Raw genomic sequence first — 24,811 nt, forward strand, 5'->3', positions numbered from 1 at the left:
GGGTTCATCAGTCAATGTATGACAGAAAACAGCTTTACCGTGCCCGTAGATCTTCATAGGAATGGTAAATCTAATTAACGGGGAGATTTGGACTATATTTTGCGCAGAATTGCCAATAAAAAATATTTAATATTTCTATACAGTTCAACGTAATAAAGCTTTAACCAACCAAACCAGTTGTCTACGTGATTCTGTCAAGCGTAACCAATGCTATTATGTTCTTTTTTGTCAACCATTACCATGTAGATATCTTGTTTTATCATGCACACAATCACATTAAATATTTTTGTCCATCGCAGAATTGCATCAACTATGCGAATATTTTTATCCACTGAACACTTACACCAATTTAGTGGATATTCGTATTACATCACCTATCGGCATATCCTTTTTATCCACCACAGAATTAAATGAAATTTGAAATTAACAGTGCATGTATTCTACTTTATCAAATATGCAATAAGTCACCTGAACAATGAAATTATTTTTTTTGTTAATGAACTAGCAACTATCCAATACTCGCACTTACTCATGAGCTGAAACATTGATAGTCATACAAAAGAAAGTAGATTGCTGTTTAATGGAAGAGCGATATCGATTTGGTGTAAATACTTCGATGGTTTTGCAGTCAATACATGACAGAAAAAAGTATTACCTGTCGATACATCCTGTAATCCTGGGATTACGACGTTACAATGCACTGCAATAGAATATCCAATTAACAAGGATGTCGAAGTAACAACATCGATTTCAACAATATATTCGCAACACAGCCACTAAAAACGATTTAATGTGTATGTACAGTTCCGCACCAAAAAGCTTCAGTCACCCCGTACTGTCATCGACATCGTGAATATTGACGGATGTAAGACTTGTTCGTTTAGATGTATGGTCATTGTACTTACCTAATCGCAGAAACTCCGACCGTCCGAAATTTCCTAGTAGGCAACTTGTGACTGTAAAAAAAAGAAAACTCCATTCACATGCGCCGGGCTTTTCAAACAACATCGTCAGTTATATCGTACTTCCTAATCAAAGTGTTAGTCTACATCACCCATCAGAGATTAGCAGCACTCTATTATGGTTGATTTACATCTCCCCGTAATGGTCAGATTAACAGCACTTTTCCTTGGTCACACAACCTGAACACCTGTCACACACCATGGTGATATTGACCGCTTGGGACGAAGGTTTATACTAACTCGACCACACAGCGTAGTTCGGTTAGCGTTGGTACACGGCAGTAATAGGACTTTAGCACGTGAGCCAGATTCTCCCTCTACACCTACGACCTCTACACCTACGACCTCTACAGTATCTGCAATTAAGTATTTCTCCAGCTGATCACACAGGTTTAACATTAGCCACATTAGACCGGAGATGATGATATTTTACAGTTATGCAGGCATAGCTATGTCAAACAAGGTGCAGCCTATAACGGAGCCGACTGAATAATTGATCTGTTCCGAACGTCAATAACTTAGAAACATATTAGGTAACATATTCAATTTGATCCATCTACCAATCTACCAAGGTATGGTAATTACTCTGTTTGATAATGATCAGTCTAAATAGCAAACAATTGGTTTTTTTTCATTTCCATTTTTAGATGCAAAACGATAACGTATTTTTTGGCGGATAACGAGCTTATTCAGGTCAGTGTGTTGCATGAACAATAACAGGTCCGGATCACAATGTCAACGGTATCTGTTTTCTAGCTACTAACTACTCTCATCTTTATTCAAATATCCTTTACACAGAGTTGTTTATTATCGTTATCACCAAGACGTATTATGTCCTTTACACAAAGCTGCATAAAAGCTCGAAGACTTTGTTTGAATAGCGATGGGGCTTCTATTTGATTGCTATAGTCTTATACACTCTACCAGGTATGTAATCGTTTGATGACAATCTGAGTTTACGGACCGTTCACTAGTTTATTCACAAATATATTTGTTGTTTTGTGGCTGTAATAAACATTAACTGTAACTTTCATAACTGAGTATGTCATTCGGGTGGAAACAAATATCAAAGGACCGATCGAGGACAAAAGTTACAGGGTCATCATCGGACAAATACAACAAGGTCATCACAGGATAAATACCACAGGGTCATCACAGTATAAATACCACAGGGTCATCACAGGATAAATACCACAGGGTCATCACAGGACAAATAACCCGGGGCCATCACAGGATAAATACCACGGGGTCATCACAGAATAAATACCACGGGGTCATCACAGGATAAATACCACGGTGTCATCACAGGATAAACACCCCGGGGTCATCACAGGACAAATAACACAGGGTCATCACAGGACAAATACCACAGGGTCATCACAGGACAAATAACACAGGGTCATCAAAGGATAAATACCACGGGGTCATCACAGGATAAATCCCACAGGGTCATCCCAGGATAAATACCACAGGGTCATCACAGGATAAATACCACAGGGTCATCACAGTATAAATACCACAGGGTCATCACAGGACAAATACCACAGGGTCATCACAGGATAAATCCCACGGGGTCATCACAGGACAAATAACACAGGGTCATCACAGGAAAAATAACACAGGGTCATCACAGGATAAATACCACAGGGTCATCACAGGATAAATACCACGGGGTCATCACAGGATAAATACCACAGGGTCATCACAAGACAAATAACACAGGGTCATCAAAGGACAAATAACACAGGGTCATCACAGGATAAATACCACGGGGTCATCACAGGGAGTAATACCAAAGGGTCATCACAGGATAAATACCACTGGGTCATCACAGGATAAATACCACTGGGTTATCACAGGATAAATACCACTGGGTCATCACAGGGAGTAATACCAAAGGGTTATGAAGGAAGTAATACTAAAGGGTCATCACAGGACAAATACCATAAGGTAATCACAGGACAAATACCATTAGAGCATCACAGGTAGGATTACCAAAGGGTCATCACAGGAACAAATATCAAAGTGTCATCACAGGGAAAATACCACAGGGTCAACACAGGACAAATACCAGAGGGTTATCACATGACAAATACCAGAGGGTTATCACATGACAAAAAGCGCAGGGTCATAACAGGACAAATACCACAGTACAAATAACACCGAGTTATAACAGAGTGACAGACCAGCAAAAGGAAATATCAAAGTATAAAGAAGAACTTTTAAACCCCTACAAAATTACGGATAAAACACCGATCAACCGTCTTGTCGAAATGTAAAACGAAACATAGGTATTTAAAAAAATAGATGTTGAAATTGTACCCACGCCTGATACAAGGAGAATATCTAGAGTACATTTTGCTTCGTAAATACTCGCAAAGCTTTCAGCTTCTATAGTCTTCCATATTCCCACATATCTGTACTTGAAAGTCAAAAGCAATAGAGTATTATTTATAGAAAACGCACAGTCATCAATAGATTTACATATAAATGTATATATATAACATTTAATAAGGTTATCAAAAAGCGTCGGCCGTTGTGGTTGTGGTTTTGTAGGCGATATTAATGATCTATCCCAATACGAGGATATACAACACTAGAAAGAATCCCCAATAGCACGCATTGTTGTATGATTTACATGACTACAGCCGGCTTTTATTGGAAGTCTCAAGAGACAAAGTTTTTAATTTAGATATGTCGCTAAAAAGGTCAATTGACTGTAAGAGATGTCTGACACACGACAACGGAGTGGGATAAATGACCCGGAGCGAGTCCTGGCAAGCTTCATTACTTCAGTTATACATTATTAATAACATAATTTAGTGTTCAGAATATCATAGCATTAGCCCTTATCTGTCATCAACGTATGCTGTTTTGATGAAACTAATATCATAATTATATCCCAATCACATGTTTACTGTAAACAACTTAATAATCTGTGAATCTTGTTGACAGAAAACTGGTATCGTTGGCTATTTGGGAAGATGTTTTCTCCTGAAATATGAACCAGTATTATTATTCTGAAAGTGTTCCTCAATAAAACCTGTCATAACTAGCTAACGAAGCGTTGAGTTGACGTATACAACCTACCCTACCTTACCTTACGACAATAGTACAGTCATTTGTTACATAGACTAGACCTAAAGTGTTGTCATTCAGTGCTTTCTCTGTGACGTAATAGTTACGACCAAGTCCATAGTCACTATCTAGGGTTTACATAGACTAGACCTAAGTGTTGTCTTTCAATGTTTTCTCTGTGACGTAATAGTTACGACCAAGCCCATAGTCACTATATAGGGTTTACATGGACTAGACCTAAGTGTTGTCAGTCATTGCTTTCTCTGTGACGTAATAGTTACGACCAAGCCCATAGTCACTACATAGGGTTTACATGGACTAGACCTAAGTGTTGTCAGTCATTGCTTTCTCTGTGACGTAATTGTTAGGACCAAGTCCATAGTCACTATATAGGGTTTAAATGGATTAGACCTAAAGTGTTGTCATTCATTGCTTTCTCTGTGACGTAATAGTTACGACCAAGTCCATAGTCACTATATAGGGTTTAAATGGATTAGACCTAAAGTGTTGTCATTCATTGCTTTCTCTGTGACGTAATAGTTACGACCAAGGCCATAGTCACTATATAGGGTTTAAATGGATTAGACCTAAGGTGTTGTCATTCATTGCTTTCTCTGTGACGTATTAGTTACGACCAAGTCCATAGTCACTATACAGGGTTTAAATGGACTAGACCTAAAGTGCTGTCATTCAGTGTTTTCTCTGTGACGTAATAGTGACGACCAAGCCCATAGTCACTATATAGGGTTTACATAGACTAGACCTAAGTGTTGTCATTCAGTGTTTTCTCTGTGACGTAATAGTTACGACCAAGCCCATAGTCACTATATAGGGTTTACATATACTAGACCTAAGTGTTGTCAGTCATTGCTTTCTCTGTGACGTAATAGTTACGACCAAGTCCATAGTCACTATATAGGGTTTAAATGGACTAGACCTAAGTGTTGTCAGTCATTGCTTTCTCTGTGACGTAATAGTTACGACCAAGTCCATAGTCACTATATAGGGTTAACATAGACTAGACCTAAGTGTTGTCATTCAGTGTTTTCTCTGTGACGTAATAGTTACGACCAAGTCCATAGTCACTATATAGGGTTTAAATGGACTAGACCTAAGTGTTGTCATTCATTGCTTTCTCTGTGACGTAATAGTTACGACCAAGTCCATAGTCACTATATAGGGTTAACATAGACTAGACCTAAGTGTTGTCATTCAGTGTTTTCTCTGTGACGTAATAGTTACGACCAAGTCCATAGTCACTATATAGGGTTTAAATGGACTAGACCTAAGTGTTGTCATTCATTGCTTTCTCTGTGACGTAATAGTTACGACCAAGTCCATAGTCACTATATAGGGTTTAAATGGACTAGACCTAAGTGTTGTCAGTCATTGCTTTCTCTGTGACGTAATAGTTACGACCAAGTCCATAGTCACTATATAGGGTTAACATAGACTAGACCTAAAGTGTTGTCAGTCAGTGTTTTCTCTGTGACGTAATAGTTACGACCAAGTCCATAGTCACTATATAGGGTTTACATGGACTAGACCTAAGTGTTGTCATTCAGTGTTTTCTCTGTGACGTAATAGTCACTATATAGGGTTTACGTTTCTCACCCAGCTTGTCACTTGAGTTTAACATAATTTACTTTGCCGAGTTTTCAATTTACCTGAGTCCATGTGTATGAATCAATCGTTAAATGTATGTAAAACAAACATGTTGTATCTTCAATTAGAAACATAAAGTTGGCAATGTAATATATTAAAATATTAACGAAATGATGTTCAACATATTGTATTATACTATTATTATTTGAGTATATTGTGAACGTGAAAGTATCATATAAAAAATGAAGGTAATAAGAATGCTTCATTTAAAAATTACTTTTGAGAAAGATAAATCTTAATAAAGTTAAAGAAATGTTTGTTTAAAAACTGTGTTATATACCAAAATTCACAACAAATAGGATATATGTAATATGTGTTATATCACCAATATTGGTATCACAAGTAATAATGTCTTGACGTCACAAATGCATGAGTAGGGGATTTTTTCTTGTTTTTGTTTTTTTTGTTTTGTTTTTGTGGGGGGGGGGGGGGGGGGGGGGAGGGGGTGTAATCTAACCGTTATTATTTTCATAGAATAGAATAACTGTACATGACTTGGTTCATTAGGGTATGCATTCTCTTAAGTCATGTGTGTGTGAGCTGGAGAGGGCATGTTACTTATTTCTCTCCCTGTGATAGCACAGTATGTTACCGACTTTATAGTTTTCATTAAAATACCATGACAAATGAACCGGGCACAGTTCTCCACACGGTTACATGGCGGGTTAACCAGTCCTTACCAATACCCGGAAAAGCTGGAGGACGTACAAGTGCAACCACCAAGTCTAAGACAGCCCTGCGGGTCAGGGATCGGAAAGCAGACATCTTACCTACTACATGTATCAAAAGAGGCGACCAATGAGGGAACCCTGTAGAAATGGCAATTTTGCTTTTCTGCCCTCTACTTGGGGTCACAAAAGCGACATAAATAAATCTGCTGCACCCCATGCAATATTTGGGATCTTTATATTTCTTTCTAACTAACTTTTATTTCCTAGCGCCAAGCTTGGCAACAGCTCACTTTTGGCTTTAATGTTGAGCGTTCGCCCAGGTGAAGAAGGCAATGAGTTCTGTCCCAAGGTCGAGTTGTTATGCCCTGCTTATTGTTCAGCATTTAGGAGATTGTAACAACTGGTTTATCCGTTGTCAGTATAAAGTGACCGGGCGGCGGAATGCTGTGCTGGGTGCCTTCGGCATGGTATTTCAGTGAGATAGCACTATAAAGTCGGCATCAAATCCACGCTATCACAAGATGGTAATTACACCAACATACCCTGTCTCCATCACACAAACATACATGCACGCATACACAATACACACTGAGGCATGTCCTTAAATGACATTACATGTTAATCGACGTTAAACAAAAACAAAACAAACAAACAAATTCTAATATCTAGGTTTTGAAAAAAAAAATGAAAATATTCCAAATTTTGACCGGGTTTATGGCTTCAATTAGGAGGCATAAAAGAACCCCCGTTTTCGTAGGAGGTTCTCACATTAGTAACCTCAGTGGGTATATTCATTTCTAGATCCCCAACTTACAAGGGTTAAATTGTACATTTCTCGGTAGAGCATATATGAGAATATTTTCAACTGCGTATTTCATCCCATTTGAACTTTATGAAGCAAACTGAAGCCCATTTCATAAAGACTATATTAAATTTTAATTTGATATCCTCTTTGTATTGTGAAAGTAATATCAAATGATAATAGCAATCATGGTTAAATGTTGTTGTCATAATTTTAAACAAAATGTTTTCGTTAAGGGACATTGAAAAATTGTAAAAAATAAAAATGTCCAATCCATTTCTTTTAAGATATGTTAAAACTTTACTAAAACTGAACTATAGTTAGTTTATAATTGCAAAGTCGGTTTGATTATACAACCTTCACCAATTATGAGGTCCCTGTTTCTCATAATATTCCAAATAATAATGCTAACCACATACATATAAAATATCTTGTAAATGATGGAAAAAACACTTATTCAGGTTCCAATTGAAGAATAAATTGTCGTGAATCGTGGCGTAAAAATGGAGGACTCCAGCACGTAGAACTAACGTGGAACGTTATCTTTAGATCAATGGTCAATGAAAGCACATCTGGGGTGTAACCACCCACATGCGGCTAACATGGAACAACTTCTGTTTCGTTACACGTTTATAACAGGGAGAAACCCTTGTAAGGGAGAACGTGTACATAACATTAAATTAGTCTTAGTGAAAGCGATTTGGTGTATGCAGTTTGTGTACTGCATAGCCATTGTTTAGTTGTCCTATGCACTGCGAAGGTCTGCATTAAATACACCTCAGCTGCTCGAACCCCCGAGTTGGTTTGCAAAACAGGTATGATATATTTGACCGCAAACCTTTCTCTAAATGTACTACTACAACTCAGCCCACTATAGTTTATTGGTGCCGTGTAACGATACGTGCATTTCATCATTCATCCGTCCTCAAGTTGTACAGCGATAGAGACCGTGTAAGCCTGTTAGTCATAGACGATGATTTCACGCTCATCGTGTACCTATCTAAAGTGTGAAGGAGTGACGGCCAAATAAGTCGAACATATAAACTCCTTACTCTGAATGGCAAAACAATGTTGTAATTTGTGAGGACAGTCTACTAACGACCCAGGAAGTGCAACAAACTCATCAAATCTGCTACCCACAGGACTAAGCCAGATCTATGATGTGGGCTTCACATAATATTAGTAAGGGCTCCCCACTACACCCACAAGTTTGAGAACTAAATATGGAAATTCAAACGATTCGATCCGTCTCAGTATTTGTTTAAGATAGGTCTTCACAAACAATGCCAAATCCCACGAGAAATGACGAGGTGTAAATCGTGTTTTATCCGTTGGAAAGTTACAAAGATAATCAATTTGTAATTTAGTTTGTGTTTAACATGTTATTGAAAAGTTGAAATAAATAATTTTCTTATTTTTATATGAAGGTCAATGCTTTTGATTATGCTCATTAGAGTGCCTTTTGGTTTTATTGTCATTACTGGAGTTCTCGATGTGAGGACGTGACAACTTTGGACTCGACTTCGATTTATATATTTTATACATTTTCAATAATCTCCATGTAAATATTTTCTTTGTTCATATTTTGCCCTAGTTTTATCGATAATTATTTTGTGGTTTTGCTTACACCCTGGTATTCTCTCGTTTGTCCGTCTATACAGTTTTTTTCAACCAACTCGATCATTGTACAAAAAGGTAAAGACCATATGTCTTCTTTTGAAGTGGAAAGGGTGTGAACTTTAAAAAAGACGGATTTGCAACAGGTAGCTTTATAATAAAACAAACAAAAAGTACACAACATTTTCATGGAGCTAAATGTAATTAGTTTTTACTGGTACCCTTTTTTCTTTTTGTAAACAAGAGATATAGTAATTTACATGACTGTCTATGGAACACCAATCTGCCCAGCACCATTGCTATTACTGAACAGCTATATAGTTAACAGATGATTTGTAAGACCTTTCGTAAAGATGGCGAGGTATTTCGACTATTTTTGCAAATAAAAATTAAAAAAAAAGTGGCTGCTACCATTCCAAAACACTAGTTTCATTAGATCACACCTCGAGATTTGGAACAAATAGTATTTTATTCTGCAATTGTGACGGCTGAGGTAAAAATAATAGCTCCTGTAAGTTATATATGTACAGCTTTGGATCAATATGAATCATATTTACAAATACCATTTTAATAATTAGAATACGCCTTCATATCAATATTGACTAATACTCTATTTAATGATTCTGTAAAGCATCATCATTATCATAATTAAATCAATAAAATATATTGTAATTATAGCAAGGGCAATGATGCATACTAATTAAATATCAATCATAAATACAGACGGTGATAAAGTATATACCGCATACGTAAACTGAGTACTAGTACACCAATAATGATATCCAGATATCATATGTATGTAACATATGGGAGTATGCTCATGTACTAATATGTAACTCACATAGAGCTTGGTTTGTTCAGAAACTAATACATGTAATCATATAAGAAAAGTTTGTAATCTATTAGCTGAACAGATCTGTGTACAAACTATCATATCACATATGAAATTTTCTATTTATCAACCTTATATTTTTATGAAATTATTTGTATAGGGTATGTAGCGCATATATATATAGCTGCTGAATATATCCGGCAACTGTTAATTAGTGAGTTGTGTAATTCAAACCTAAGATGAATATGATCATAAAATATTTTATGCGAGTCATGTGATTAAAACATTAGCTAAACACGTCCACGCACTAATAAAGATATGAAGGGTATGCAACTCTTACATACGTTGAGTATTTTCATTCGATAATTGTATCGAGTAAACAAAACGTTTAAGACTTAATATTGTAAAAACAGTGCTATATGAACACTGTAGAATATGCCTGGTATCCCTACCAATCAGGCTGTTCTGCTCTATTCCTTTATTTCCCTTTCTAAACGTAAGTAATATATTTCAGAGAGCGCGATCAAGGTTTAGCTGAACATATTCATTATTTCATATCTATATATATTTTTCAATTCGCTTGAAGGGTATTTCAAATAATATAGTTATTGAAGAATTTAGTCAAAGATGCTTTGCTGAAAATGGGGCACATCATTTTTAATAATCATAATGGCATGACCTTTAAATAATACGGATGCTTATTTGATCTGTTTTCAGTCTTCTCTCCAAACATTTTATCATTTCTTTATACAAATTACTCAACTACGCCTATGTTACGTCGCAAGAGTTAATTATGGTCAGGGAAACCGCAAATATTGTTAACAAAAATGGTCATTCTCATTTATTACAACATTTAATCGACGGCTTGAACTGTTTTAATCTTGGCAAGCCACGCTAAAATAAAAATATTAAATTCCCTTCATCAATCTTATTTCAAGTGTTAACTCGATTGAGATCCTTATTGTATCAATTCAAATATTGTTTCGTGAAAAACGATTGGTTATGGAAATTCAAAAAACGATTAGTTGCTTGTATTTTATTAGTGATTACTTACGCGTATTTGAACAATTAACATATAAAAAGCATGGTGTGGAAGGGGAATAAAGACACGGTAGCTGTGAATAGGGTAGAACAATTCATGCTACAGGAAAAGAAATCGATATTAATACGCCAACACATTTACCGTTTAGTTTGGCATAACGATTTATATGGTTTGTGGTACAGGTAGCGATATATAACAAAGACGTTACATTAATAATGAATATGATATTAAACAAACGAATGCATGCATGTATGACATGTATTGACTTGTTGCTTTATCTTATTTCCAGGATGATTAGGACAGGTACCGCCATTGCCTGTCTGTAGCAGATTCATTTGAAAACTATTCGAATGCGTGAATACAGGTTGAATTTATATTGTGATCGTTCTAATGATCAGGGGATACAATGTAATTCCTTTCCGATTACGCTGGTGACCAGGACCCGTATGTTAAACATCTAGTTAGTTTGACTCCAGCCTCAGTAATCAAATACATCGATCAGTCACAGACCAAACACTTACTACGTGTATTGTTCTAGATTCAATCTGCACCTCTCATAGTCAGTTGATAGTTTGGAAATGTGAGTTTACATGGTGTTTTGGAAGTGATTATGGTTTAGTAGCTGGAGGCGTTGACAAGTTTTATCAACAATGTCTAACTCATTAGTTCATCAATTCTTAATAACACACATAGCTAGGACCAGAATGCGGAACCGTGTCTAATTGTCATCCATTGTTTGGTGAATATAAAAACATCGTTTCCAAATATGAGGATATGTTATTGGTTTTAATCAATACCGAAATACATTAGATTGTCTATTTCAAGCACAGTTATGAATCAAGTGTAGTTAATTATATATATATCGAGAAACAATAATGACCACTAACAGCCAATATCAATGTTATACGTGGTTCACAATGATAATGCTTTCTCTCAACTGCGAACGTCTCAAGTGGAACACCAATGTCGGATTGATCACTCGATCTCACAGTCGTGCACCTGGTGACCCCAGTTCGGGAACTACATAAATTTTGTTTTTAAATTCTTAGAAATGAGTGCATAAAAGTTTGAGTTCAGAATGATAAGTACAATATCAGCGTACTTTCTAAAACGTAAATGCATTTCAATGCATTGCATGACGTCATTAAATTGACATTTTGGAAAGCGGAAGAATATTTACCGCCAAACTACGGCATCAGACATCGCCTCACGGAAATATACAATTCTGAACAAACAACACGTCATGTGAAACTTTTTACAAAATTACATTAACTTTAGAGTATATCTCTGGTTAATCCTTTTTTATAACTCTCCATTTTTTTAACAACTGAGTCATTGAGCATCCCATTCAAGTTTGATTAAATCAATTAACCAATCTTGAGATTTTGAGGCATTAAAATATTTGAGGAAAATTTACGTTACCTTTATCATAACGCAATGAATATTTATTGTATTTGACATTAAATTACACCAAACAAAAATTGTCTGAACACCGTAAGTAAGATATCAATCTATACAATAGTGAAATATGTCGTTTAAAGATTCCTCATTATTCATGGGATCGTGATATTATTTAGATTTGGCCTAGATTAAGATGAGGACGTGACATTATTTGGCCTAGATTTAACATGAGGACGTGACATTACTTAGATTTGGCTTAAATTAACATGAGGACGTGACATTACTTAGATTTGGCCTAAATTATCATGAGGACGTAAAATTACTTGGATTTCGCCTAAATTAACATGAGGACGTGACATTATTTGGCCTAGATTTAACATGAGGACGTGACATTACTAAGATTTGGCTTAAATTAACATGAGGACGTGACATTACTTAGATTTGGCCTAAATTATCATGAGGACGTAACATTTCTTATATTTGGCCTAAATTATCATTGGATCGTGACATTACTTAGATTTGGCCTAAATTAACATGAAAACGTAACATTACTTAGATTTGCGCTAGATTAACATGGGCTCGTGACATTACTTAGATTTGGCCTAGATTATCATGAGAACGTAACTTTATTTAGATTTGGCATCAACTAACATGAGGACATGACATTATTTAGATTTGGCCTAGATTATTATGAGGACTCGACACGATTTGGTCTAGATTAACATGAGAACGTGACATTATTTAGATTTGACATCAACTAACATGAGGACGTGACATTACTTAGATTTGGCCATATTTTCATGAGGACGTGAGTTTATTTAGATTTGGCATCAACTAGCACGAGGACGTGACATTATTTAGATTTGGCCTAGATTATCATGAGGACGTGAAACGATTTGGCCTAAATTAACATGAGAACGTGACATGATTTAGATTTGGCCTGGATTTTCGTGAGAACGTGACATTATTTAGATTTGGCCTAGATTATCATGAGGACGTGACATTTTTTAGATTTGGTCTAGATTATCATGAGAACGTGACATTACTTAGATTTATTTGGCCTAGATTATCATCAGGACGAGACATCGATAAAGCCTTAAGAACACCTGGTTTTATTTACCTTAGATTTTATTTTTTCAGCAGTCTCTTTGTAAACCTTTTGTTTCTTCATATGTTGCCATCGTTTTATCGTCATTCAATTCTAATTATAGTTTTGTCCTCATTTCGGTATTGTTTCATCAAAGGAGGATGTAATTACATATTTGTTAATCGCAGACATACGATCTGTTACATTGACATTAAAAACGAAGTAAACAAAAAGCACGATATTGACCTGATTGCTATCATACAATAGTGAAATATATCGTTTAAAGATTCCTCATTATTCATATCAAATGAAAGGTCACAGATGTGCGTGCATCACATTACGAATGAAAAACAAAACCTGTATACCTATCTAGATGTGGGTTAGTTTTACCTATCAATTTGTTACCATCACTCGTGGTTTTTTGCTGATTTATTCACTTTAATGTGTATTATACTGAGAATGACACTCGTGTTACGTAATTCAATGTTTTACTAGATAGAATGGCATTTTTATATTTGCATGTTGCTTATTGTATTGTTTCATCAAAGGAGGATGTAATTACATATTTGTTAATCGCGGACATACAATCTGTTACATTGACATTAAAAACGAAATAAACAAAAAGCATGATATTGACCTGATTGCTATCATACAATAGTGAAATATGTCGTTTAAAGATTCCTCATTATTCATATCAAATGAAAGGTCAGAAATGTGCGTGCATCACATTACGAATATATCAGGTTTGTTTGCCACTGTTTGAAAAACAAAACCTGTATACCTATCTAGATGTGGGTTAGTTTTACATATCAATTTGTTACCATCACTCGTGGTTTTTTTGCTGATTTAATCACTTTAATGTGTATTATACTGAGAATGACACTCGTGTTACATAATTCAATGTTTTACTAGATAGAATGGCATTTTTTATATTTGCATGTTGCTTATGATACGCTGAAATGCAAGATTTTGAATGAAAAAGTGACAGGCGTTGGATTTATTTGAAAAATCAACACAATGGAGCCTCACTTAACTTCAACACATTGGAATCCCACAAAACAACAACACATTGGAGTCCCACTTAACTTAAACACATTGGAGTCACACTAAACAACAACGCATTGGAGTCCCACTAAACAACAACACATTGGAGTCACACTAAACAACAACGCATTGAAGTCGCACTAAACAACAACGCATTGGAGTCACACTAAACAACAACGCATTGGAGTCCCTCAAAACAACAACGCATTGAAGTCCCACTAAACAACAACACATTGGAGTCCCACTAAACAACAACGTATTGGAGTCCCACTAAACAACACATTGAAGTCCCACTTAACAACAACGCATTGAAGTCACACTAAACAACAACACATTGGAGTCCTACTTAACAACAACGCATTGGAGTCCCTCAAAACAACAACGCATTGGAGTCCCACTAAACAACAACACATTGGAGTCCCACTAAACAACAACGCATTGGAGTCACACTAAACAACAACGCATTGAAGTCACACTAAACAACAACACATTGGAGTCCCTCAAAACAACAACGCATTGGAGTCCCACTAAACAACAACGCATTGGAGGGTCAAAAATAACAAAACATTGGAGTCCCACTTAACAACAACAGATTGGAGTCCCACTAAACAACAACGTATTGGAGACCCACTAAACAACACATTGAAGTCCCACTTAACAACAACGCATTGGAGGCACACTAAACAACAACGCATTGGAGTCACACTAAACAACAACGCATTGGAGTCTCAAAAATAACAAAACATTGGAGTCCCACTTAAAAACAACACATTGGAGTCCCAATAAACAACAACACATTGGAGTCCCACTAAACAACAACACATTGGAGCCCCACTTAACAACAACACATTGGAGTCCCACTAAACAACAACACATTGGAGTCCCACTAAACAACAACACATTGGAGTCCCACTAAACAACAACACATTGGAGTCCCACTAAACAACAATACATTGGAGTCCCACTAAACAACAACACATTGGAGCCCCACTAAACAACAACACATTGGAGTCCAACTAAACAACAACACATTGGAGTCCCACTAAACAACAACACATTGTAGTCTCAATAAACAACAACACATTGGAGTCCACTTAACAACAACACATTGGAGCCCTACTAAACAACAACACATTGGAGTCCTACTTAACTTCAAAACATTGGACTCCCACTAAACAACAACGCATTGGAGTCCCATTAAACAACAACACATTGGAGTCCCACTAAACTTCAAAACATTGGAGTCCCACTTAACTTCAACACAGTGGAGCCCCACTAAACAACAACACATTGGAGCCCCTCAAAACCAAAAAACGCATTGGAGTACCACTAAACAACAACACATCGGAGTCCTACTTAACAACAACACATTGGAGTCCCACTTAACAACAACACATTGGAGTCCAACTAAACAACAGCACATCGGAGTCCCACTAAACAACAACACATTGGAGTCCCAATAAACAACAACACATTGGAGTCCAACTAAACAACAACACATCGGAGTCCCACTAAACAACAACACATTGGAGTCCCACTAAACAACAACACAAAGGAGTCACACTAAACTACAACACAATGGAGTCCCACTAAACAACAACACATTGGAGTCCCACTTAACAACACCACATTAGTGTCTCAATATTATCTTTTTTCTGACTTAAGATAAATACAGTGGAGCGTAGTTAACTCAACACAGTGGAACCACAATATTACCTTCGTTCTCAAAAAGTTTCTGGCCTGTCACACTACTGGATTACTAGGACTATTTTGAAAATGATATAAAATAGTATTATCATAATTGGAAAGACCGAAAAGATGTAAAGAGGCAGGACAAATCGATTTGAAAAGTAATGATTTCTGACCGCATGTGGCACCTTTCCTGATGCCTCCCGTCAAATCCAGCAAAGGATAACCAACGATCAACGATACAGTAAACAAGTCGTTATCCCTAAAGATATCCTTTCATAGTTAGAAATATTCAAAACCAATTCCATGGTAGATAGAAGATTACATGTAGGAAACGCTGATTTCGTCTATTGGACCAGTGTATTTTAAACATGGACCCTTCCCTTTGTTTTAAGAAGTCGAAATATCAGTATTTGTCACTCAGGTAACTTAGAAATATGTTATGATATTCAAACCGATCACTTACATACAGATAAACGGTCCTTCATTAGATTATATCAAACACATTAACTTCACACACCACAGGTCAGTTTGCGAGCTGAATACCTCATTTTAGATTTATATAAATACATAGCTTACTGTGCGTTACTCAGCAGATTTTACACAAAGATTCCCTTGTTATCTGCTTTTAGAAAGCCCCCATATTGCTACAACCCGCCTTATCCATTAACACTTACGTTATTAAAATATAAATAGTCTCCTCTGTTCAACGTTACAATAGAAGTTAAACCACCGTTTCCATTGATTAATTAATTGGCTCACTTGTATTCCATTTCCTTTGGAATAGGTCATGTGTCATTAATTTCAATCAATATATGATTGTAGTAACAATTCTAGGACTTCTGGGCATGCGCATCCTCGAGACAATACTTTAAAAACTGTTAAGACTATCGTGTGTTTCCATGAAATAGGTGCGGATTGTTGTATTCAGTTGACGTTCAATCGTTGCTATGAAAATTTAATTATCCTCTATTGAATTTTTCTTCAAGTTTTAGATAAATGTTTGCATATCGCTTAAAATCGTTTATGAATCATTTCAATCCGTATCATTCAATACAGAAATAACGCACGTCCTATTTAACAACTTACAGAAGAAATGGCGTTCATACTGCTATATTTACATTTGCCCCCGCGCCGTCCCATTACAACAGTGTTAGAGGGCAAGTGTAATTATAAAGGCTATGATTACAACTGCTCGACTATAATTACAACTGCCTGTTTCAGGTGTAGGAATATGTAAACAAACAAAATGGCCGCCTGAAATGTATTTTGAGGCAGGGCAAATGGTTTTTGTAGGAATATGTCTTAAAAAAGAAAAATATGTAAATATAAAAAATACCTGGTTGTCTGGATGTAATTATTGTTGATATAATTACAAGTGGCCTCTGGCNACTGATTATCAAAAATATAACGTTGATGTTCCTTCTTCCTCTTTGCATAAAATATGACCACCCCAAGAAGCAAAGGAGTCATATTTGCCCTGAGTATAGACACTTTAATACCACAATCACAAGGTATACTTATATGTACATTACTAACAACTGTACATTTTGAAGTAAATATACATATTGAACGTTAATTGTTCATGCCGCTTTTAACGCAATTTGATTACACAATTTGCCCTTTGCCCTATCGAGCGTGATGCTGTGATTTGTGATGGTAACACGAAGGTGTACTCACCAATGGTGTAATTGTCATAGAGGACAGCAGAGCAGGCCTGGCTAAGACTGCAGCACACCTGGATCAGAAGTAAAAACACTCTCATCTTACACTTCAGCATCATCCTCTCAGCTAAAGAAAGTCGCCCTGTACTGGTACATAAAGCCAAAAACTAAACCTCCAGGACACGGTCAAGAACATGTGTCGGAATTGTGTCGGACAGTTACTTATTTCTTACGTTTGTAACAATGTCATTCCGTTTACAATGGTTCACCTGTACAAAATACAACAACTTCCTCAAAACACGCACAGTATTACTTGAACACAGCAGCGATATTTCAACAACTTCTTTATCGAAAATTGTTCGACTTCCTTGGAAGACTTTCATCAGTATAGAATATAACTACTTTCCGGAGCACAACAGCGACATTTTCTGAGCTTCTAGCGATACAGATTATAACAACTATCCCCGAAAACAGTTTGTCCTTAAAAAAGTTCACATCGGTCAAGAATAAAATTCATTTCCCCAGCAATTGTAGCCTGTGTAAGGTTTCGTCAAAACACTGTAGCGGCCTTCTTAAGCTTACAAACCTAATTAAATTTCCTGCGAATATGACTTCCTTATTTGAACAGTTTGCTCAAATTAAATCAGTAAACTCATAACGCGTTTTTTTTTATCTGGTTCGAAACGCCGTGCATTCATCTATTGGCAAACTCACTCTACGCCGCTTTGTTTTATCTTTTCAATATAAACAGAATTCGATAAAGTCCCCTAACTCGACTGGCTCTAGCGTAAGTTGGTAGCGTGCTTGATTGATGTTCAATAGACCTATGGGATATGATTGAGCGGGTGGCTGTGGCCGGGTTACATTGGATCACGCACCTGGTGTTAGTGTTTGGGAGTACCAGTGTTTCTCCTGAGACGCGCGCGCGCGACAGTGGTGGCTATTGATTTATTTGATGCTTTTGATTACCAATACGATGATGAATATGATATAAAAGAACGCACAAATATGGACAATTATGTAAATACTCTGATGATCCCGATGGAAGTTTTACATTTTTCAGTGCTAATGGTACCAGTCTTATTGACTATCTTTTAGTGGAGGGTGAGAACTTTTCGTAACATAATACAATAAATACAGGTACATTTGAAACTATGTCTGATCACTCGCCTGTAATTTTTAAATGTTAGCTTTCTTTAAGCTTGGATGATGATTTGTGTGAAAATGAATGATGATAATGTAAATTCTATCAAACAGAATTTGAATGATAATAACGAAGTACTGAGTGAATTATTCTGCTCGCCTTTATTGATTAATTCAGATGCAGAGGTATGCATTCACAAACTCAGTTCATTTATGAATGAAATGATTTTGCCAATGTGCGATGTACATAGTTCTAAACCATCTCATGATACAAAACGTCATAACAGCAAAGCTATTGCGGATGAGGATAAACCTTGGTTTAATCTCACATGTAGACATAGGTACAATGCTTACAAAGCTGCTTTACACTCATTCAATATTAATAAAACTGTCGAAAATCATCAAATATTAACAGAGAAAAAAACTAATTACAAAAAAATTGAATCGAGACTCAAGAGGGAATATCGGAGACAGGAAGGTGATATGATGGATTATCTGCGTAGACACAATCCGAAACATTTCCATAAATACTTTGCAAGACGAAAATCTAAAGTATCCAACAGAATTTCTCTTGACAAATTTTTTAACCATTTTAAACACCTAAGTAATCAAGTAAATATAATAGATGACACAAATGACTCAAATGCTGATGTAGATATTGAAAGTAATGAATCTTGTATATTTGATGAATTGGATAAAGAAATTACCGAACATGAAGTGACTTCTGCAATACATAAGTTGAAAAGAAATAAAAGTTGTGGTGAGGATAAAATATTAAACGAATTATTCATTGATTGCAAAGAGATACTAGTACCATACATAACTAAATTTTTTAACTCAGTTTTTCAAGCAGGACTTTTCCCAGAATCTTGGTCAACTGGGTGTATCACGCCAGTATATAAAAAAGGTGATATTGAAAACACGAATAATTATAGAGGTATTACTTTAGTTAGTTGTATGGGAAAGTTGTTTACATCAATATTGAATTGGCGATTAGTGAAATGGGACACCGAAAATAATATTATAACGGATGCCCAATTTGGTTTTAGGCCTGGATACTCGACTGTTGATGCAATATTTGTCCTTCAGACATTAATTAATAAGTATTTAAGCAAAAGAGGTGGCAGACTATATTGTTGCTTTGTAGATTATAAGAAGGCCTTCGACCTAATTGAAAGATCTCATTTGTGGTGTAAATTGATAAATCAGGGTATACGCGGGAAAATGTTACGAATCATACAATCTTTATATAACTCAGTGAAATCATGTGTAAAGCATAATGGGGGTTATTCTGACTATTTCACAAATACGATTGGTCTTTTTCAGGGTGAAATATTATCACCGATTTTGTACTCCATGTACGTGAACGATTGTGAAATACATTTTATCAAGGAAGGATGTCCTTCAATTGAACTTAATTTGATTAATATTTTTCTGTTGATGTACGCTGACGATATGGTTTTATTTGCAGAAACACCAGAAAAACTACAGGAAGTTATGGATGCTCTGAAAGTATATAATAACAAGTATAAGCTTACATTAAATACAGAAAAGACGAAAATAGTAGTTTTCAGGAATGGTGGCATAATACGGAATAACGAAAAGTGGATATATGATAACATAGAGCTGCAAGTTGTTAATCAGTTCAATTACTTAGGAATGCTTTTCAATTATAATGGTAAATTTAATGTTACACAAAAACACGTTGCAGAACAAGCAAATAAGGCGTATTATGCAATTTGTAGCAAATTGAAAAATCATAATTTTAATATTGAAACACAATGTGCAGTTTTTGATACATATATAAATAGCATTTTGAGCTACAGTGCAGAGATATGGGGATTTCATAATGCTTTAGATGTCGAGAAAATACATATGAATTTTTGTAAACGGCTACTCGGAGTTAAAAAGAGTACCTGTAATAATTTAGTATATTATGAGTTAGGAAGAATGCCACTGGCGGAAAGTAGAAAGCTTCGTATCATTAAATATTGGTTAAAATTAAGAACTACAGATAATTGTATTTTAAAAACTTGTTATGAAGAAAGGATTTTGTCGAATGACAGTTGGATTATAAATATCCAGGGGGAACTTCGCAAATTAGGTTTAGGTTATTTATGGGACATCAATGGTAACACTACTGATAGACATATTTATAAAATAATTGAACAACGGTTTTACGATATATATCAGCAAAACTTATTATCTAACATTCAAACTATTTCTAGAGGTTTTCTTTATCAACATCTTATTGACAAATTTACCCTGCAATACTATTTGAGAAAACCTATCAATAATTTATACAAAAAATACTTAACACGTTTTAGATTAAGCTCACATAGTTTAAATATTGAGCAAGGCAGGTACAGAAATCAACCAAGAGAACAACGACTTTGTACATTCTGTAACGCTAATGATGTTGAAGATGAATTCCATTTTATACTTAAATGCAAATTTTATGAGGATTTTAGGCATGAATATATTAAACCTTATTTTTACAAACGACCAAGTGTTTTCAAGTTAATAGAACTGTTCAATACCAAAATCGTTAAAGATCTAAATAACCTAGGCAAATTTTTGCATTTAAGTACAAAACGACGAAATAATATTGTTTAACTAAATATAATACTGCATGTTCTGTATGTTATACCCACATACAGGTATATTGTGTTTTAATAATCTATGTTATGCATTGTACACTATTGCATCAACTGTAATTTGTGTTATACATTGTGATATCTTGTACATATGTATGTCTACTCTCCGATGTGTTGTAAACATAAGGAAATAAAGAATCTGAAGAATCTGATCTGCCTTAAACTTTGTAAGCACGTTGATCATCAATCCTTAACCATAGAACTTTAAAGTGGGTATTTCATTGTGATAGCTCAATTTCGCTTGAAATGAGTATTATCATGCCACTACACATCAGTAAAGACATATCATATTACCATGTTATATGATATGCATTTGCTATATGACAATTGATTTGGTGTCGTCCAGTTAATAACTAAGACGTAAAATGTAATATTGAAGATTCGTGATTAAATGTTTTTAAGATCTAAACGTAGTTCTGATTTTCGTTATTCCGTTAGATAACCTAGTTAATAATCTAGTATCACAAGGTTAGTAGTGTTATCATCATGCTGACAAAAAAATGAAACCATGTACATGTTTATATAAATACTTAACCAAATGCAATTCGTGTAATTCAAAATGCGCTACGTATTCATAACGACAAAAAATCTGTACAAAAACCTCATGCATACGTATGGGAAATGAATCCTTAATATGGCTTAAACGTTTCATCGATCAGGCTGTATTGATTTGAGAATAATTAAACTAACGTACCCTTTATCATATCTACGGTAAGTCAAGCTTACCTGTTTTCCAGAGATTTCAGAGATTTTTATTATCACTCAGGCACACTATTGTGCGCAACAAGAGGTCATCATAAAGTACAATATAACAATGATATGGTTGACCGTAAAGCACTTATCTTACTATGCTAGCGTACATTAATATAGTGGAAACTATTACACTCCTCATACAATGAGAAACACAATATTACACTGTACTAGCATACCTTATTATAATAGACAGTATAACGCACTGATCATACAATGACACTCATCATACACTGTGATATACATTATTACCCTCATTTTACAATACTATTACGATGGTATAATACATAGCATTACATTCACACATACCGTGTGTTCACACTCTGGTATAGCAGGCACTGTTGCATCCATCTTACAGTACAATCCTACAATGATATTATTACAGTATTACACATATATTACTCGCACTCCATGATACATATATTATAGATAGTATACCACACCATACAGTGCAATCATACCATGGCATAATAGTGACTATAATACTCATCATACCATATAATATTACCAAGGTATAATAGACAGTGTTACAATCTTATCATACAATACTGTAATAGACGGATAACAAACAAACCATGATAAGCAAGATGTAACCACACTCATTATGCAATACAATTATGTTAGGTTTAGCAAATGATCAGTAATATCTATATGTATACAAAAGTTAACAGTTTGATGTGTGAAATTCACACATTAATTTTTAATTGTCTTTCTAGTAATTGTATGAACAGCGATAGTTTTGATAATATTCTAACATTACATATTGATATTAATCCTTTCATTTTAAGAACAGATGGATTAGAGGTGTAATAAATAGGTATATATTTTCTGCGGATTTGACTTACATAAGCATTTGAACATATAAACAAATAATGATACCCGCTTCCAACTCCAGTAAAACAAAGCGGACAGATTCTGCCTTCACGTGGTGTTCTAGTCCATCGCCCAGTCTCTATAGGCAGAAATATATTACTGGTTCTGAACTTACAGATAGTTATTCTATCTATTTGTTTGAGCATAGTTAAGTATTTTTCAAACTGAAATTGATGTTTAAATATTGCATATGTTTGACCCCGGGAAGAATTTTCAATATCAGTATACCATTGTTGTATAAATTGGTCATACAGAATAGTTTTAAAACTAACCCTAAGGTAATTTTTATTCATAGTGCAAGTTTTTTGTTGTAACCATACGTAACTTAGTCCCGTGCAATTGAATAGATTCTTGATATATGAAATCCATTTAAAATCAGCGAAATCATTTTCATGTAAATTCAGCATAAGCTTGTACATTATACTAGACAATTTATTTTCACCTGTAATTAGTTTATACCAAAACATTATCATTCTAGATTTAATTTCAATATTCAGAGGGTACCTACCCGTTTCACCATATACCATTATATTTGCTGTGGAGCTACGTATGTTTAAAATTCTTTTACAAAACTGTACATGTAATTTCTCAATCATATTGGTATTTTCAAACCCCCAAATTTCTGAGGAGTACAAGAGGATTGGGGATATTAATACATCAAACAATTTTAATTGTAGGTCAATTGGTAAAATAATATTTCTTATTTTTTTATATAATGCATACATTGCTTTTTGAGCCTGTTCAACAAGTTTTTTTCTTGCTTTACAGAAACTGCCATTATAATGAAACAGCAGTCCTAGAAACGAGTAACAGTCATGTGTTTGCAACTCTTCACCAAAAAGAGTAAAACGAATATTTTGTGCATTACTTTTTCTTTTTTCAAAGATAACAACTTTAGTTTTATTGAGATTAACTTTAAGTTTCCAAATAGTACAGTAAGTTTCAAATTCACGGAAAGCATTCTGTAGACCTTTAGCTGTTTCAGACATAACAACTGTGTCATCTGCATATAGCAGAATAAATAATTTAACAAATATACCCATGCGATCTTGAAATAAATTATCAATATAATGGAGTTGGTCAACATTATTTTGCATTAAAAATTCTTCTAAATCATTTAAATATATTGAGAACAAAAATGGGGAGAGATTTTCACCTTGTTTTACCCCGACGTGACATGTGAAAAAATCAGTCATACCATTGCTAGTTTTTACGCAAGATTTAGTGTTTGCATACAGATTGATTATAGCATTAAATATCTTTCCTGTGATATTATTTTTTAATAATTTCTTCCATAAACCTACTCTCCAAACAGTATCAAACGCTTTTCTGAAATCGATGAATGAACAGAATAGCTTTTTACTTTTTGAAAAGTATATAGATATTAAAGCATGAAGGATAAATATATTTTCAGTTGTAGAATAGCCTTTCCTAAAACCAACTTGAACATTGGAAATTAGATCAATTTCTTCTGAAAGTCTATTTAATCTAGAGTTCAAAATAGCAGTAAATACTTTGCCAAGACATGAGACTAATGTAATAGCTCGATAGTTATCGAGATTTTTAGGGTCACCCTTCTTTTTGTATATGGGTTTTATTACTCCAATTGTCCATGCTTCTGGTACACGGCCAGAACTCAATATAACATTAAAAAGTTTAACATATATAGGTAGTAGTATAGACTGTGTATTTTTGATATGCTCATTAAATATATTATCGATACCCGGCGCTTTATTATTACAAAGGTTAACTATAACCTGTCTAATTTCATTTTCAGTCACATCACTATTTAGTATAAAATCAAACATATTTTCATTCATATCTGGAATAATAA

At 34.9% G+C, this 24,811-nt stretch overlaps 1 protein-coding gene across 1 annotated transcript in view; it reads right to left on the minus strand.

Annotated features, from left to right (window-relative positions):
- Positions 1-18,181, minus strand: part of LOC110464602 — a 67,717-nt gene extending 49,536 nt beyond the window's left edge. Inside the window, exons 1-2 of the mRNA XM_021519907.1 lie at positions 17,571-18,181; positions 906-956 (exon numbers count right to left, since the gene is read on the minus strand). Of these exons, the coding sequence (XP_021375582.1) occupies positions 906-956; positions 17,571-17,673 (154 nt within the window). The 5' untranslated portion in view covers positions 17,674-18,181. The remainder of the gene's footprint in view (positions 1-905; positions 957-17,570) is intronic.
- Between the last annotated feature and the right edge of the window lie 6,630 nt (positions 18,182-24,811).

Source organism: Mizuhopecten yessoensis, unplaced genomic scaffold (assembly GCF_002113885.1).
Source record: "Mizuhopecten yessoensis strain PY_sf001 unplaced genomic scaffold, ASM211388v2 scaffold11011, whole genome shotgun sequence".
NCBI classification, from domain to species: domain Eukaryota; kingdom Metazoa; phylum Mollusca; class Bivalvia; order Pectinida; family Pectinidae; genus Mizuhopecten; species Mizuhopecten yessoensis.